The sequence below is a fragment of the Nesoenas mayeri genome (assembly GCF_963082525.1).
Source record: "Nesoenas mayeri genome assembly, chromosome: 16".
NCBI lineage: Eukaryota > Metazoa > Chordata > Aves > Columbiformes > Columbidae > Nesoenas > Nesoenas mayeri.
In genome coordinates this window covers 13,739,040-13,755,837 of record NC_137562.1, presented here as the reverse complement: position 1 = coordinate 13,755,837, position 16,798 = coordinate 13,739,040, and the positions used below count along the sequence as shown (strand labels likewise).

General features: G+C 52.6%; 1 protein-coding gene across 1 annotated transcript; it reads right to left on the bottom strand.

Moving 5' to 3' along the window:
- Positions 1–1,799: 1,799 nt before the first annotated feature.
- Positions 1,800–15,334, bottom strand: MYBL2 (MYB proto-oncogene like 2; the record flags this gene model as incomplete). The annotated part of the gene is made up of 14 exons (XM_080354715.1): positions 1,800–2,133; positions 4,335–4,481; positions 4,720–4,836; positions 5,392–5,505; positions 6,137–6,236; positions 7,222–7,361; positions 8,921–9,304; positions 10,523–10,765; positions 11,541–11,697; positions 11,868–12,088; positions 12,736–12,828; positions 13,125–13,196; positions 14,340–14,433; positions 15,234–15,334. The coding sequence occupies 14 exons, from the start codon at positions 15,332–15,334 to the stop codon at positions 2,005–2,007; spliced, it is 2,112 nt and encodes a 703-aa protein (XP_080210841.1). The 3' UTR covers positions 1,800–2,004.
- Between the last annotated feature and the right edge of the window lie 1,464 nt (positions 15,335–16,798).

Here is a 16,798-nt window from a genome sequence, read left to right as displayed (position 1 = left end):
GAAAAGCACCCAAACTAACAGAAAAATAAAGCAAGTCGGGCCTTTTTCCCCCACCTGCAGAATGGTGCCTATTCCCAAGCCCCAGGACAGCCAAGCCAGGCTAGTACCATCCACACCAGAAGCACCTCCATTTTCCAATTAAAAGCTAATTGTCCCTTTACTCATTACCCATGCCAGGCCTTACTCATTTTTCTCAGTATTTTCCTGCAGGACACCCAACACTATCTGGATTTACAGCATTAGAGCGGCAGTTAATATTTCTCAGCCTCATCATCCTTTAATTTAGGAGCAACTCCCGCACACCTGTGCTGGGCTCATGCACAGATTTATTCTCCAGCAGACGCCGACTCCTCCGGCCTCCCAGCTCACATCAGCCCCAGGAAAGAAATGCAATGCCAGGCTTGGTTTTGTAGTCACCCAGGCAGGAACAACTCAGGCCGCTTAATCCTGAGTGTAGAGGGATGGTTTTTATGATGATTTCTCTTAAAATAACACCAGAATTGAAGCTGCAAAAGCCAGGCTTTCAGACAAGCAGTCCCAGCCGCCTTTCCAAAGCAAATATTGCGGCACCAAGAAACAGAAATAAAAATGACTTCATGGATTAACTTTGGCCCAGAGCTTGTAGAAATGAAAAATGAGCTGGGTTTCTAAAACTCCCTCGTTTCCCAAGATCCAAGGTTTTATTAACAGGTTTGTCAGGAAGGATTTTTTGACTCTATTTCCAATGTAAGCCACAACCTGAAATGAGATTTAAGCAGCCCAGCTCTGTTTTTCCAGCCTGCAAAGGGACTGGGGACAGTGACACCAGGATGAACAGACACCCTAGTCCCTGCATCTTTGCTGGGCTGTGACCCCCCAGCCAGAGGCAGATCTGCCCCAATAGCTTTGGTGACTTATAGAGGCGGCACATCACAGCACAGCCTCAAACAGGGCTCACCCAAAGAGCTGTTCATGTGCTGGGCTGACTAGTAAGCTGCTCTTCAATATTTCCAGCAAATTTCCAATTGCAAAGTGTAATACGCTGCTACCATCGCTGCATCTCATCGTTGGCTACATTGCAACACACACCCTATAACTGTGACCGCACTGAGACAGCTACAGGGACGCAGCTTTGGCCTCTGAAGGAAGGACAGAAGAGGCTTCATGACGTCCCACACTCCTGGTGCTGTTCTCCTGCCCACAACTCTGCAGCCTCCACCTGATCCTGTAGCTCTGCAGAGATCCCAGCCACATTCCACTCAAACACGCTCCAGCACCTTCCCAGACAGCAACCAAGACCATTCCTGAACAGCTGATTAAATTACCGAGTGAGGAGGAAAGCAGCCCCAGCCACACATGAATTCAGCAATTTGCCAGGAAAGAAGAAATCCCTCCTGAAAGCCGGCGCTTTGCTGCATCCCGCTCACCCCACGCAGAACCAGATTCCGAGGACAGGGTGATATTAGCACCATGGTTTATTTGGGGAGGGGGCACAGCCCTGGGGAAAGGCACCCGCAGTGCAGCAGTACAAAGCAGCCCCATGGAACGAGGGACCAGCTCCTAACACGGGTCACCCCAAAGCATTTCTCCCTCCCTCCTCCTAGAGCGAAAGGAGACGGCTCCATCCCTGGGGAAAGTTGGAAGGAGAGATCCAAGACGTGCAGGAACCCTCACAAAAGCCGTTCTCGAGGTACCGGAGCAGCCAGCACGGAATCCAGGCAGGCAGCGGATTGGTCTCCATGTGCTTCTACTTCTGCAGAACCCAGGTCTTCCAAGAGAGAGGTCTTGCTGTCAGGTCTGCGCCCTCCCTTGTTTGCCTTTCCATAACAAACCCCAAAATTGCACTCCACACATTAGCCAGCAGTCATCCCAATTGATTACAATATAGATCTACCTGGGAACAGAAGGAAAAAAATCCACCCACACACCATGGCCTGGCAAAAGATACTTTTTCCTGTCGTTCCCCCCCCCCTCTGTTTATAAAAGAAAATTTAAAAAATAAAATTAAAAGAGCAGAGCAATCCTTCATGATAAGATTAAGGTCCTTGATGTGTGACTCTGTTTCAACATGCCCAAAAACTGTCGAGCTTTCTCCTGCATGAAGAGTTGGTCTCGGGTTCCACCACAGGCCACCGCTTTCCAAGCCCTGGTCATCTACAGAGAGAAAAGAAAGCACGTGTACACCACAGTTAATGGAGAGGACAAACACAATGTCCACACCCTGTTCTAAAACACTACAAAAATATATAAATAGCTACTTGCTACCCAAGGGAAATAAAACCTCCCACTTACAAACTCTCCTCTTGCAAGCAGGAGGAACTTGCACACCAGCAGTTACTCATCACAGCTGAGTAGTTTCTAGCAAAGGGAGGTTGTGTTCAGTGGTTTCCCAGGTGAATACTCAATTTCAGGACTATGCAGGTGCCCTTTCAGAGCTTGCCCTTACCTGGCTTGCAGCAAAAACCCCAAAGCACAAACAAGGCTCCTTGTGCTAAAGAGAATCCAGAGGGATGGAAGGAATTCAAGAACAGCTTAGGGATTTATTCCAAATCAGTTTAATTCCTGCATAGCCCCAGGTCTAGATTGGTCAAAGACCATCCTTAACAGCAATTTGGTGCCTGTGGTTTCAACAGGGCTCTGCAGCTCACAGGCAGAGCTGAAAATGAGGTGCAGAAAGGGCACCTGGGAGGTGATTTTGCATTCCAGGAAAACCCCTGCAAATCCTCTGATAAACCAGTCAAGAGATACACAATGCCCTGAACTGGAAATAGCCGTTTACGTGCACTGCAAAGAACCAGAGGTCGAGCTTTAGCGTAGCTTATGGTAACAGCACCCCACGCAGCCACAGCACAGCTTGGGGCTGATTCCGGTTCAGCGCCCAGCCAGGTGAGCTTCCTTAATAAATAACTGTCATTGCCAGCAAAACCAGTCCGGTACAATAAATCCTGAGCGCCCAGTAACACCGCAGGCAGCTCTGCTGTTTCTGGGCAATGGGATTTCACTGCTCACCTGTACTCTGTCACGGCACTAGCTGCCCTACTGTCACCTTCAATTCACTCCCAAAGCTTTATTTATATGGACCTATTCGCTCCCAGAGCAATACTAAGCCTGCCTAGGACAGGAGGAGAACTGGAAGTGTTTGGGTAGGGTTTATTTTGAGAAGGGAAAGGAATTAATCTGGCTGAGGAGTATTTGTCAGGAGCAACAGCTTTCACAAGAGACAGCTCCAATCCAGAGACAGCTGCAACCCCCGTTAGTGAAGGCTGAGCCGAGGCTGCTCAGTGGAGAAAACACTGTACTTGGGCTCTTTGGGGATCTGAAACACCTCCACACTCGGGCCCAGTTGCGGTTTCAACCCCGCCAAGGAGCACAATTTATTTCCATCCTCGTTCAAGCTACCAGAGCGCTCCCATGACTTGGCCCAAGCAAATATCTGCAAAAAATCACCGTCCAAATCCCCTTCTTTAAGCCACGCTGCCTAACAAGGCCGGGATACCCCTCTACCAGTGCACTCTGCCTGCAGACACACCAAATGGTGAACGTTCTCAGGAGAGCACCAGAAAACATTTATGCCGCAGAGGGCATTTGTAAGCTACAAGGACTCCAGCACAGGCCAGACGTGCTCCAGCACGGAGCTGAGCCACAGGGTGCTGTGACACCACCATGGGTTCAGGTAAACAGCCTATGGCACAAAGCCTTCATCACAGCCTGGGAACACCCTAAAAATCAGAGATGGGAAATAACCATTTTGTCTGGCATTTGTACAGCACCCTGAAGACTTGCTATGCGCAGAGAAGCAAAAAAGATGAGCCTGTTGTTGCCCACTTGTATGGGAATGTAGTGGAAGATTTGGCGAGGAGGTTGGATATATGTAAATACACTCAAGTGACTTGCAGCTGTCTGTAGAAAAAGCACATACCTCACACTAATTTGTTTTACTGACCTTGTGTGCTTGATGAGTAGAACCTGTGTTAGATAACATAGGCCTGTGAGAAACTCTAGGCACCTTATCCCTAAGTCTGAAATTCCTGCTTTGTTGTGAGAAAGAGCAAGAGGCTTCACCTGCCTGAAGGAAATCCTCTAAATTTCCTGATGGATTGGGAAAGGATGTGGATTCCCAGGGCCAAACAAGCAGCCATGGGGCTTTGAGCCCCAGGAGGGCCAGTTAGCAAAGAGACAGGAGGAAGCTGTAGCATGATGTTGCTGGCTCAGCATCTCTAAACCTGCCTGCCAGCACATGGATGCCTATGCAGGAGCACACAGAGCTTCATCCCCTCACTCTTCCTCTCGAGGAGGGACAAGGGCTGCAGCACCAGCCACCCCCTGGCTGGGAGGGCAGTGCCTGCAGGGCTCACCGGTGCTGGTGGTCTGAAATGGCTCGGCATTTTCCTGTAGGACATCTTCTCTGGCTGCACTTGCACGAAGGCTCTGTTGAGCAAACCGCTGTCGTTCTTCCTGCTCGAGGTGGTAATGTTGAGGGACCTCGAAAGGAAATTCACAGGCTGCAAAGGGGAAAAAAAGAAAAGCATAAGGAAACGAGTTATTTTACCCCAACAATGCTGATATTTGGCCAAGCCAAAAGGTCAGCTAACAAATCCAGCCCTTCATCCACGTTCACATGTACTGCCCAAAGGCAGCTGCAGATGGCAAAGTTCCCACTGCCATTTTCCACAGGAATTTTTCTTTGGAGAAGCCAGCTCTAGCCCTTCAACAGCGACACCTGAACACAGGATCTCTCACCTGGGCTCTTTTGAAACAGACGGTCTTGGGGAGGGCAGGCACGTTTTGCGTCATATCTTCATCCACAATATCCAGGGCCAGAGACTTCCGAACCTTCTTGATGGGACTCCTGCGCAACTGGTGGACACAGAGAAGCAAGTGTTGGTGTGAATCAACCTGGTGAATTTCCATCCTCGGGGCCCAGGGTGCTCAGCAAGCCCGTGTCACTCCAGGTCTGCATTGCTCCAGCATTTTAGGAAGGTGAGCAGCACCCTTCCCCACCACAGGGCATGGCAGCTTCCAGTGCTCTCCTACTGGCACCCAGAGCCTCCCATTCAGAAGAGGAAATTCCTTTCAGTAAGAAAAGGAATCCACCAGGGCAAGTGAGCCAAGAGACTCTGCACACCAGCCCACAGCCTTCCAGGAGCCCCACTGGCCACAGACACCCCAAATGTGCCACAGATCTCTCCTGTGGGTGAGGGACACGGCATCTCCTGCCATGCCCGAGTTCGGCATAAACCAGGACACAGCTGGCTGTATTTTTTAGCCAGCCTTAACCTCTTGTGATTAAAAGGCAGCAGCCAGAGGCCAAAACACTTTGGCATCAACAGCAGGGTGAACAAAACCAGCCAAGACACCCCTTGACAGCACATGGCAGCTCAGCAGCAGGTACTGGATGCAAAATCAGCTCACCCCTTGTTTCCTCTTCTGTTTCTCAGGCTTCACATCATCCTCAATGATAAGTTCGATGCCAGCTTCACTTCGGAGCACCTCTTTCAAGTCTTCTTCCAGGTGAGGCGTCTGGGGCTGGTGGGAAAAGGCAGGGAGAAAGCTCAAGACAGTCAAAATCTTTACACTGGGCAGACTCACGAGTATATTACATTTTGCTCAAGGGGGATAATGGGGTCAGAGGAACCCACAGTGGGGGGACATGCACGAAGATGACTTATTTACTTCTCAGCTGTAAAAGATATGACAAGATTTCTTCTACCCTCACAGATTTACAAGATGTCCAGGCATGAGAGGCACTTATTAGCTGAACTCCAAATGTGCCATTGAGAGACCAGCACGCACAGAAGGCCTGGGATACTGGAAACTGCCAGCTCCACAAAAACCACATTGACAGACCCAGCTCCTCAGGGATGCCTAGGTAGGTCATGCCCTTGGTTTTCCTCCGGGTCATCAGTAGCCAAGCACTGCAGCCTGATTCAAGGGCAGTTTGGGGCATTTTTAGCTAGTTTACAGTAGCTGAAAGTCCTGTGGCTACGTACCATGACAAGGCCCCCTTCATCCCTCCCACCTCAGCCTGGCAGTACCAAACTGTGCATTGTTATGGCACAGGTAACTCACTAACAGCTCCACTGCAAACCACCCCACGTCCTGTTTGCGTTTGTTGCATTTCTGCCATCAGCAAGAGGGAGACCTGCCCAATACTTACCAGAGGCCTAATTGGTCCGTATTTCTCCAGGGCATTTTTGAAAGGTGTGGGAGTGTGAGGAGTGTTGTCCACCACATATTTCTGATCCGGTGTGACAAACCTGGCAGCAAAAAGTGGAAAACACAAAGGATCAGACATGGTGAAACCCAGACAAAGCGACCCACATCCTTCCAAGCCCTCTCATTACACGAGCTACCTGCAGAGTCTGATGTGGCAGCAAAAGCCACCTGCCTGGGCTGTTCCTGGGGTGGGAGAAGGGCAAACAGGCACGGAGGAGCCTTTAGCGGGGAAAATATCCTTCAGATGTGCCAGCTATGCTGCTCCGCCCCACCAGCTGCCAAGCACACTGTCAGAAAGTGGCAGAGCAGCTCTCACACCAGTGACACGCAGCTCTGCAGGCCAGCACTACTCTGAACGCTTCTGCTGGCAAGTGTGCTCAGGCCCAGCCTGGGCTCAGGACAGTCACAGCTGGACCAGCAGAAGTTCTGGGTAAAAATGCACCTAGAGCAGCTGAGCCAGTTCACACTGCCTGCATGGGGAGCTGCTCTAGACCATGCCAACAACAGGGAAGTTTTGCTAGCACAGCCAGCACCCCCAAACACTCTGCTGCTTCAGTTTGCCAGCAAAACACCCCCATGCAGAGCCCTCTTCTCACCTGGGTAGTCATCACCCTGGCCTGCCCCTCTGATTAGGCAAAGCAGAGGGTGCAGAACTGATGGACCTGAGCAGCTCTTGCTAACGAAATCAACCCCCTTCCCTGCTGGCACAGACTGGCTCCCAGACAAAGACATGCACAGACGGCAGCAGCACACCCAGCAGCTGAGCACAACGCTGGGCACTTGGCTGCAGCCCCAGGCGGCCTCCACACTTGCTCCCCGCAGCTCAGAGAGGAGCTGTCTTTGCAGGGGGGAAAAAACACTGATTTAAGCAAATCTCCAGCCTGCTCTGCCCTTCTCTCAGTAGTTCCAGTACACGTACTGGGGGAGCTACGTTTGAATTGGATCGGGAAAAGGACGCTGTTTGAATTGGATCAGGAAAAGGATGCTGTTCGGGTGGCGATGGAGGAGAAGGAGCTAAGGACTTACGCTGAGTTCTTCTGCAGTAGAGGTGTCTTATCCCTGTGCAGAGGGGTGGTGACAATCACCTTCTGACTGCACACAGGTGTGGAGGTCAGAGATGGGTTCTCCAGTTCTAGAGTATCCTGTTTGGTCCAAAAGTTTAAGAACTACACAGCACAGGAAAGAAGAAAGAGAAGACACTCAGGCATCCCAGCAGAGTATCACAAATCATTACTTTTTCCTAAATATGGGGAAAAACCTGAAGTAGGGACTATTTGTCCAGCACAAGAGGGATCGGTCACAATATAAACCACAGCTCTTACAGACTCATACAGTCCTGTACACAGACACACATGTGAAAGTTGCCAGAAGGTGCCTCACACCTATAAAGATCATTCAATTCCTACAAGGGATGAGCTGATTTGATTACAAGCAGCTACAAGGTGGGAAAGAAGATTTTCCTTGCACTGTTCCAGATAAGGCGAAGCAAAATGGTGAAGTAATGCCAGGTCACCAAAGGTCGGTTCTGACCTCAGGTTGGCAAATGTGAGGGAAACACAACAGTGTACAAGTTAACAGATTTTGCATTGAGCTGCCTTCTGTCTGAACTGTGAGAAAATGACAAACTGTCTCATCTCCGCTAGGATTTTACTTCATGGCAGCTAATAAGAGACAACTTTACTCCCACAAGGAACGAAATCCGTACTCAAGAACCTATCGGGAGAGAGGAGCTGTGTGTGTTACATTCACTGGTGGCTCAGCCCAAGAGGCAGGACATGCTGTTTGCCTTCTCAGATTCACTCCAGGCTTTCCAGCCTTTTACACTCCGCAGAACTGCATATTTCAGGTCCTGCTCTGATTTCCCAGCTCTTGCTGGCCTTGCCTTTGACAACCACCTGAACCTGGGTGTCAGACTTTCATGTGCCACCCAGGGCTGGAGAAACAGCAGAAATTAAGGCCTGGAAAGCACAAGTAGACAGGGCCTGAACAGCAGCACAGCTGTGGGAAACGTGATGGAGAACACAGCAACACAGCTGCCTTTACTCTGTTTTATAGACAGAACTCCCCCATATCAATCCATGAGACACTAGTGGGTATGATCACCACAGTGCTCCACGACGATGTACGCCACAGACCACGTGTGCACATATGTGTGGACACTGTAGGAGCCATGACAAAGATCCTGAGTCCCTTTTGGAACAATCACAAGCCCAGGAGCATTTTCCTAAGCACAGCAACTGCACAAGGCATGTGCTGCCAAGTCTGCCTGCATGATTTAAATAGAAACAAACAGGGAAAGCCGCTTTCCGCTGCTGCCACTCTGCTACCACAGCTGGGGCAGCAATGCCCTGGGGACAGCAGCCCCATGCTCTCCGGTGATCCTGGAGTGGGCAGGCATGCGGCACTGCATGCCAAGCGCAAGGACATACCCTGCCCATCACACAGGGGAACTGGGCTCCAGCAACGCTGCCAGAGGCACACACAGGCTGCTGCTCCCGCAGGAAAAGCAACTCTGAAGACAAGCAGTGTCAGAGACCAGCTCTGAGCCTTGTTTTAGCAAACAGACACACTCTGTATGCTGGTACTCCCTCATTGAAGGGAGGAGAAACACAAGGCTGGCAGAGCTGGTGGGGATACATGGCATTAAGGCAAGCACACAGAGCACTAACAAGCTTATTAGCTCATTACCAAGCCCAAGCAGAGGAGCGCAGACTTGGCTCCGTACCTGAGATGGAGAGAAGGGCAGTGTCTTGACAGGGGTGCTCTTGGGTGTCATGCTGTTGCAGGAGTCAAGGAAGGACAGGCTTGTGCTGGTGGCATTCTCCGTGACGGGGGAGAGGGAGATCTTCCTCTTCTTCTGCCTCTTCAGCACAGAGGGCGGCGTGCCGAAGCTCACCTCTGCGTGCGGAGAGATGGGGATGAGCTCCCCCTTGCTGCTCTTGCTCAGGTCGGAGATGGTGTGGCCGTCCAGGCGGTACTCGGTCACGCTGGGCAGGGATGGGGTTGGTTTGCTGGGGGTTTGCCTCACCGGGCTGTTGCTGCCGCTGCTGCCGGCGGAGCGTTCCTCAGGCAGGTCAAACTGCGTCAGATCACACCACCCGTCTAGGTCCTGCACACAAGGGAAACCATCAGAAGCCGCCCAAAAAGGAAAGCTGAGCAGCCAACTGGTGCAGACGCAGAGATGAACTGAGAGGTGAAATAACTGGGTCTGTGAGAGTGCACAGGCTTTTGCCAGGAGCCTGGCAAGAGGAGAGCTCAAACCCTCTGAGAGCAGAGCAGGGCATGGACCCAGCCAAAAGCTGCCGCCTAAGCGCAGGGCAGATTTTTCTATTTACGCAAGGTTGGTTTCCCCAGTTCAGTTCACAGCACAGCTGCACAAACAGCTGCACCCCCACACGGGGGGAACAAAACAAAAAAGCAGCTGGAGATAGGGGCTGAATGAAGCGACTGTCACCCAACACCAAGCCACAGACTTGGGCACAGCAGTACAGCTGGACGCAGGGCTCTGCTGTAACCCGCACTGCTGGAAGACTAAAAATAACCGGAGCAGTTCAGAGATCAGCTGTTCCACAGCTCAGCCCCACCAGTACTCAAAGCACCATGGAGCAGCCCACTAAGAACCCACAGATGGGCCGTTAAGCCTTGGGCTTAACTCTCTGTCCTCCCATACATATGCAAAGCAGATCCTTCACAAACAATCAGCTCCTCGGGGAACGTGGGGGCTAAAGTGACATTTCTCTCTGATGGCAGCAAAGCGCTCTGTTGATTCTAGCCACTCCCGGGCCCTGGCGTGCCTCCATCACCCTGGGGACCTCAGCATTGCTTGACTGGCCCAAAATTATTCATTTCAGTGAAGCTACCTCCACTGAAAGCAAATGGTGGTGCCATCCCAGTGTGAAGGGCTCTGTTCTACACAGTACAAGTGGGTCTGGCCTATTTCCCAGTCTGTCCTGTGCTATCCCATCCCATTACAGGAGTGAAAGGAAAGCTCATGAGAGCAAATTGTTACGAAAGGGAGAGCTGGGAACATTGGTTGACAGAAGGTTTAACATCAGGCTTGCCAGTGTCTACAGCCTCCCACACCAGCAGAGCCCCTGCACAGACATCCATCTCAGGGAACGTGCATCCCATAGCAACTCTGGTAGAGCTGGAAAGGCCAGACCCAGCCCTGGGAAAGACACAACGCAAAACCAGAGGCCAGTGACAGACCCAGCCCTCCTCAGGATGCCCATGGTGACGAGCAAGGCAACCAAGTAAATTTACTCAAGGGAAAACACGGAGATCATTCTCCCTACGTTAGCTGGAGGAACAAGGGTCTGTTACTCACAGATTCAATCATGTCCAGAGCTTCATTGTAGTTGGCAGCTTCGACCACCCATTTGTACGGTGACGTGACAAGTGAAGAGGCATCCTCAAGCACTGCATCATCTGGCGTCCCCTCCGTGTTCTGCTCTACCAGCTCGGCAGCCGGCAGCTCCGAGGGTAACTCCTGCACGCCCGTCACTTCCTCATCGCTGACATCCTCTTCCTTTATTTCAGAGACATTGACTGGCTGGTTTGGCAGGATGGTCTTTATGCATAGAATAAAGGAAGCGCGGCCGTTAGTAGAAACCAAGGGAACAATGTCAAGACCTGGGGACAAAAAGGAAGGGTCCCTGGCCACATTCGGCTTCACCTGCTCTCCTAACAGCCATTCAGTTTGTTTCAGTCCCTGTTCTCCCTCACTGCTCTGTCTCACGTACCATCTGAGCAGGAGTCCACACATCACAACCAGCACAGGACTGTTTAATTAAGATTTCACTGAACAGTATCCCAGAAGAAAGCTGAATGAAGGCTGAGCAGGTAGCACTAATTCTGCACTTCTTACTTTCCAAGAGCCTGCCATTGCAAACTACATGCTTTCTTCATGAAAAAAAATAATTGGGTGTACTTCCCCTGCTTCCTTTTCTAGAGAAGACTAAGACAACACCTCTTCACCATACCCCCCCATTGTCTGGGGCAGCCTCCTTCTCCCACCAGGAGCACTAAAACAGAGCCAAAATCAAAAAAGAATTTGCAGTCTCCAAGACAGATCTGATGCTGGGATTGGCAAGATAACAGCACTGGCAGACTGCTGTGCTCCACCCAGATAACCCACCTGGGCTCACACCACACCTCCCGCTGCCGGAGGGAGAGCTCTCCCAAGAGTTGGTGTCTTGGGGGAAGGCCCAGACTGTCGGTGTAGACACCAGGCAGCGGCAAAGGCAGCGTGCAAGGCAGCAGAAGGGTGGATGAACAGCTCTGATATGCGTGAGCAGAGCAGAGGACTGACCCAGCTGCCTGCTGCAAGTGTGCTGGTGCAGTACCTGGCTCCCTGCTCTGGTTTGACTTTGGCTCTCCTTGTCATCCACCTCCACGAGCAAGTACAGCGACTTGGACTCCTTAGTTTCATTGAGGAAGCCTCCGGTGTCCACCTTCCGCTTGATGGTGGAGTTCCAGTGATTCTTCACAGCATTGTCAGTCCTGCAGAGAAAGCAGAAGAAAGCAGAAGAAAACAGAAGTCACCATTTACATCAGATTTACAGCACAGCTACCAGCTCCTACATGCTCTCCAGCCATGTCCCGTGAGCCCAACACATAGATCTCCATGGGCCACCCAGCTCTGAAGGCACCAGCAAGCAAAGAGGTCCTACCTCCCAGGCAGCAGCTTGGCAATCTCTGCCCAACGATTCCCCAGGACCTTATGGGCCTCAAAAATGATGCGATCCTCCTCCTCTGTCCACGAGGACTTCTTCACCTCCGGGTTCAGGTGGTTATGCCAGCGTTCCCGGCACTGCTTCCCTAACCGCCCTTTCAGGTGCTTGGCTATCAGGGTCCATTGTTTGGTGCCATATTTTTTAACCAGTTCAATTACCTTTGAAGAGAGCAGGAAGGAAATAAAGAAATGGAATAAAGGAGGGGAAGGTCAGTAGAGTCATCTCCAGGTTTTGCTCTTCACCTCTTTTGTGACCAGGTAAGGGCAGAGAGAGAAAAGCCTCTTAGGAGAAAAAGCTGGAGGGATCCAGCACTGACATTCAAGTGTAACAAGACTTGTGATAGCAACTCCAACTTTTCCTGTGTACTTCAGGATGATGAGTCTATCTGAGCTGGTCCCTCTCAGCTCACTCTGGAACCAGCAGAGAAACAGGCTCACAGCAGTCATGATGCACCCAGCCAACCTCAGACATCCACGTCAGGCTGTCTGCTGTGGCACAGGAAATGCCACTGCTATTTTTCTCTTAGGTCAACATGGCCAGGTCAGGCGGAGATGTGCCAGCAGGCAGATGAATTAATTCTCTTTTCTGCTCTCTCCCTTGGCAGACTGCTGTAGCAGTACTGTGTGAAAGGGAGAAGGTGTTTAGCTAAAGAAGCCTTGACCTGCTTGTCATGACCATGCTGCATTAGTCTGCTCACAACAGGCCAGAATTACCCAGAGTTTGCAAGATCTGAGGGTGTGACACCTCCATCCTCTCTGCAGACAGTCACAGCCCAATGCTCAGACCCTCTCCTGCTCCACCTCACCTTTTGGTCCTCCTCTTTGGTCCAAGGGCCCTTAACCAAGTCTGGATTCAACACCCTCAGCCACCGGTATTGACACTGCTGATCGCTGCGGTTCTGGGAAAAGGAATGAGAGTAGCCATGTGTTAGTCTAGAGGCTCCAAAGGCCTTTAGAATAGAGACTAGGGCACGAGGCACAGAAGACAGGGACAGGAACCTCAGTTTCTCCTCCCAGCTCCAACAGACTCAATACAATGATGCTCTGAAGGAGCAACTTTCCACAGCCCAGATCTGCAGTCACAGAATCCAGCCCCACTGTGCAAGGTGCTGCGCAGACACAGACAACCAGCGCGCTGAGCATAAGAAGCTACATGAAAACACCACGATTTCCAGCTGGGAGAGGGGTCACTTACAGGAAAGTGACTGGCCAGGAACTTCCAATCATTCTGCCCATAATGTCTTACTAACGTCTTCAGCTGTTCATCCTGCAAAGAACAAAGACATCGCTGTCACACACACAGAGGCAACACGAGCCACAGGCACCCCTGGGTTGACAGCACCAAGAAAAAAAGCCAGACATTTTGAACCGTCACGAAGGTTTCTTTGCTTTTCTGTGTTCAGGGGAAGAAGGTGGCTCACACTGTCCTTTAGCAGCGCTCCAGTATGTGGAACCCAAGTGGAACAGCATGCTTGGTTCTGGGCTCTGTACTCAGACAAGCTCATACAGTGAGTACAACACAAGAGCCCAGCTCTGTCCCAGTATAATCTGCTTCAAACCCTGTGGCCAATACTACCTGCTTATCCAGCCCCAGCAAACCCCTGACCAGACAGTCCGTCTCCCAGCTTGGCCACTGCTTTTGCCCGGCCAAGAAAGCTAACTGGTTTCAGTGTATCACCACTTGCCCAGTGGTCTCCAGGCTTGCAGTGCTGCTGGGCTCTACAGCATTTCTTTCTGAAGCCCGCTGTAGCCCAGGTTTGCTGATGTACAGCTCACAAAAAGCCTATTATAGATGTTCTTGTCTGTATGCCCCGGCTGGGTAAAGGCATGAAATAATTCCATGCCCAAAATGAGCCCAAGGCTTTAATTTCTGCACAAAGATCATCTTACTCAGTGTTCACATCCCAGGGGAGACAGGACACCTTGTAGTTTTCACATAGAAAAAAGGCAATGAAGGAAATGGAAGAAGGGAAGAAAACATCCCAACTAATATCAGGCTCTCAGCCAGGATGAATAAGCCGTGATCCCAACAGTCTCAGCTCTCCTCGTTTTTGCTGCACAAAAGGAAGGACATATCCACGGTGTGACTGAGCTTGCTGGAGGCCTCAGCCATCGCCCAGAACCCCTCTTTGCTCACAAGAGAGCTGCAGGCACCTCACTCAAGGCTCAGATGCTTAAGCTAAAGTGGTCACAGCTCTTACTCCATAGGCTGTGTTTCAAACTCACTTGAACTCCCCATTCACATAAAGACATTGGCTCACAACAGTAAAACAGATGTACGGTCTTCTTCAGGGGTAAGACAGCAGGAGATGGCGTCATGGTCAGTGGGTGGGGGCACCAAGCCCTGCGTGCCACGCCAGAGGCTCACCCCAGAGGACCTGCTCTCAGCAAGCACCAGGCTCTCACTCACCTCTTCTTGTGTCCACTTGACTTTGCACCTGCTGTCCCGCTGCTCCGGCACATCTGAGTCGGTATCCTGGCAATGCAGCTCATCCTGGTCCTCGCTGAAGAGACGGAGAAACAAAGATGATAATTTCTACCTCTCATAAAAACGCAGCAGAGGAAGCAGCTTTCACTGAGCAGAGCTGCAGACCTGCACTGAGCCCTCACACCCCACAGACGCTCACTCAGACACCCCCACTTTAAAGGGGTCCCTCTGCTTTGGCCTCCCAGTGCGTTCTAGCAATTTTTATCATAGAATGACAAAATCATTCTAGTTGGAAGAGACCCTCAAGATCATTAAGCACAACCATAACCTAACCGTGGAACTAAACCATGTCCATAAGAACCTCATCTACGCACCTTTTAAACCCCTCCAGGGATAGTAACTCTGCCACTGCCCCGGGCAGCCTGTTCCAATGCCTGACAGCTATTTCTGTAAAGAATTTTTTCCTAATACCCAATCTGAACCTTATGCTGCTCAGAGCAAGGGAAGGAGCATTTCTCTTGATTCCTGCACCCTTCTATCCCTCGGGGAGCCTGTGCACCGAGGGACTGCCACCATTTCCCTCCCATATCCCTTCCCGGAGCAAAGAGAAGGGGCGCAGGGAGCAGCACCGGGAGCTCTACACATCACCCCGGGCCTGCCCCGCCAAGCCCCGCTCCCGGCTGCAGCCCTTAGCGCGGGACCCGCCGAGCCGCCAGCCCGCGGGTGCGGGGCCGCGGCTCTGCCTGCAGCCCGCCGGAGAGCGGGAACGGGCCGGCCGGTGCACCGGAGCCTCCAGCGGATCCCCAGGGCTGCCCCGCACCCCCGTTCCCCCCCGCTCCGGCCCGGCAGCCGGCGCTCTGGCGGCTCCGCACTCACCCGCGGCTGCGTCGCGCCATGGCGGGGCCGGGCGGCGGCGGCGGCGCTTTCCTATCTCGCGCCAACGGCGGCCCCCGCCCGCGCGGGGCCGGGCCGCGCATGCGCGCTGCCGCCTCCCGCCCGCACAAAGAGGCGCGCGCGGGAGGGCGCCCGCCCCGCCCCCGGGGGAACCCGAGTCCCGATCCCCAAAAATCAACCGCCCTGGGCAGGGACAGGGGGTTCCCCTCCAGGTCACCTCCAGCCCTGCACAACCCGCTGCAAACCCCCCCCGGGACTGGAATGTACCAAAAACCCCCGCGGCCGCTGCTCTGCTCAGCTCTAGGATGGGCTTTCACTCAGCTCAAGGATGGGGGCTCGCTGTGAACAGCTCTAGGACAGGGCTTTGCTCAGCTCAGCTCTAGGAGGCTGAGGGAGCTGGGGCTCTTGAGCCTGGAGAAGAGGACACTGAGGGGTGACCTCATTAATGTTTATAAATATGGAAAGGAGGAGTGTCAAGAGGATGGAGCCAGGCTCAGTGACAACCAGTGATAGGACAAGGGACAATGGGTACAAACTGGAACACAGGAGGTTCCACTTAAAGTTGAGAAGAAACTTCTCCTAGTGTTCTCTGCAGACATTCCAACCCGCCTGGACAAATTCCTGTGTAACCTCATCTGGGTGTTCCTGCTCCATGGGGGGATTGCACTGGATGAGCTTTCCAGGGCCCTTCAACCCCTGACATCCTGGGATTCTGCAATGGAGGCTTTTGGTTCTGCCACCATGCTGCTATGTCACCTCATGCCACAACCAGCCATGGGACATGGGACCCCCAGCAGTCCCCTCCCATCGAAACAGGAGAAAAAAAGAAAACTAATTAAAATCAAGCACCTTCCCTACATTGCGTGTGCCGCTCCAGGGGTGCACCAGGGGGACCCCAGCAGGAGCACAGGGCTGACACTCTAGAAGAGACAAGAGGAGGTCAGCAAAGAAAAGCTCAGCTCTTCCCTGCATGCCGGGCCCAGGTGGTGACACTGTCACCATGCACAGAACAGGGCCCAGGCGGTGGCACTGTCACACCGTGCACAGAACAGAGCCCTGGCGGTGGCACCGTCACACCGTGCATAGGACAGAGCCCTGGCGGTGGCACCGTCACACCGTGCATAGGACAGAGCCCTGGCGGTGGCACCGTCACACTGTGCACAGAACAGAGCCCTGGCGGTGGCACATCACACCATGCACAGAACAGGGCCCAGGTGGTGGCACCGTCACACCGTGCACAGAACAGGGCCCTGGCGGTGACACTGTCACATCATCCACAGAACAGGGCCCAGGCGGTGGCACCGTCACACCGTGCACAGAACAGGGCCCTGGTGGTGGCACCGTCACACCGTGCATAGGACAGAGCCCTGGCGGTGGCACCGTCACACTGTGCACAGAACAGAGCCCAGGTGGTGACACTGTCACACCGTGCATAGGACAGAGCCCTGGCGGTGGCACCGTCACACTGTGCACAGAACAGAGCCCAGGCGGTGACACTGTCACACCGTGCATAGGACAGAGCCTTGGCGGTGGCACCGTCACACTGT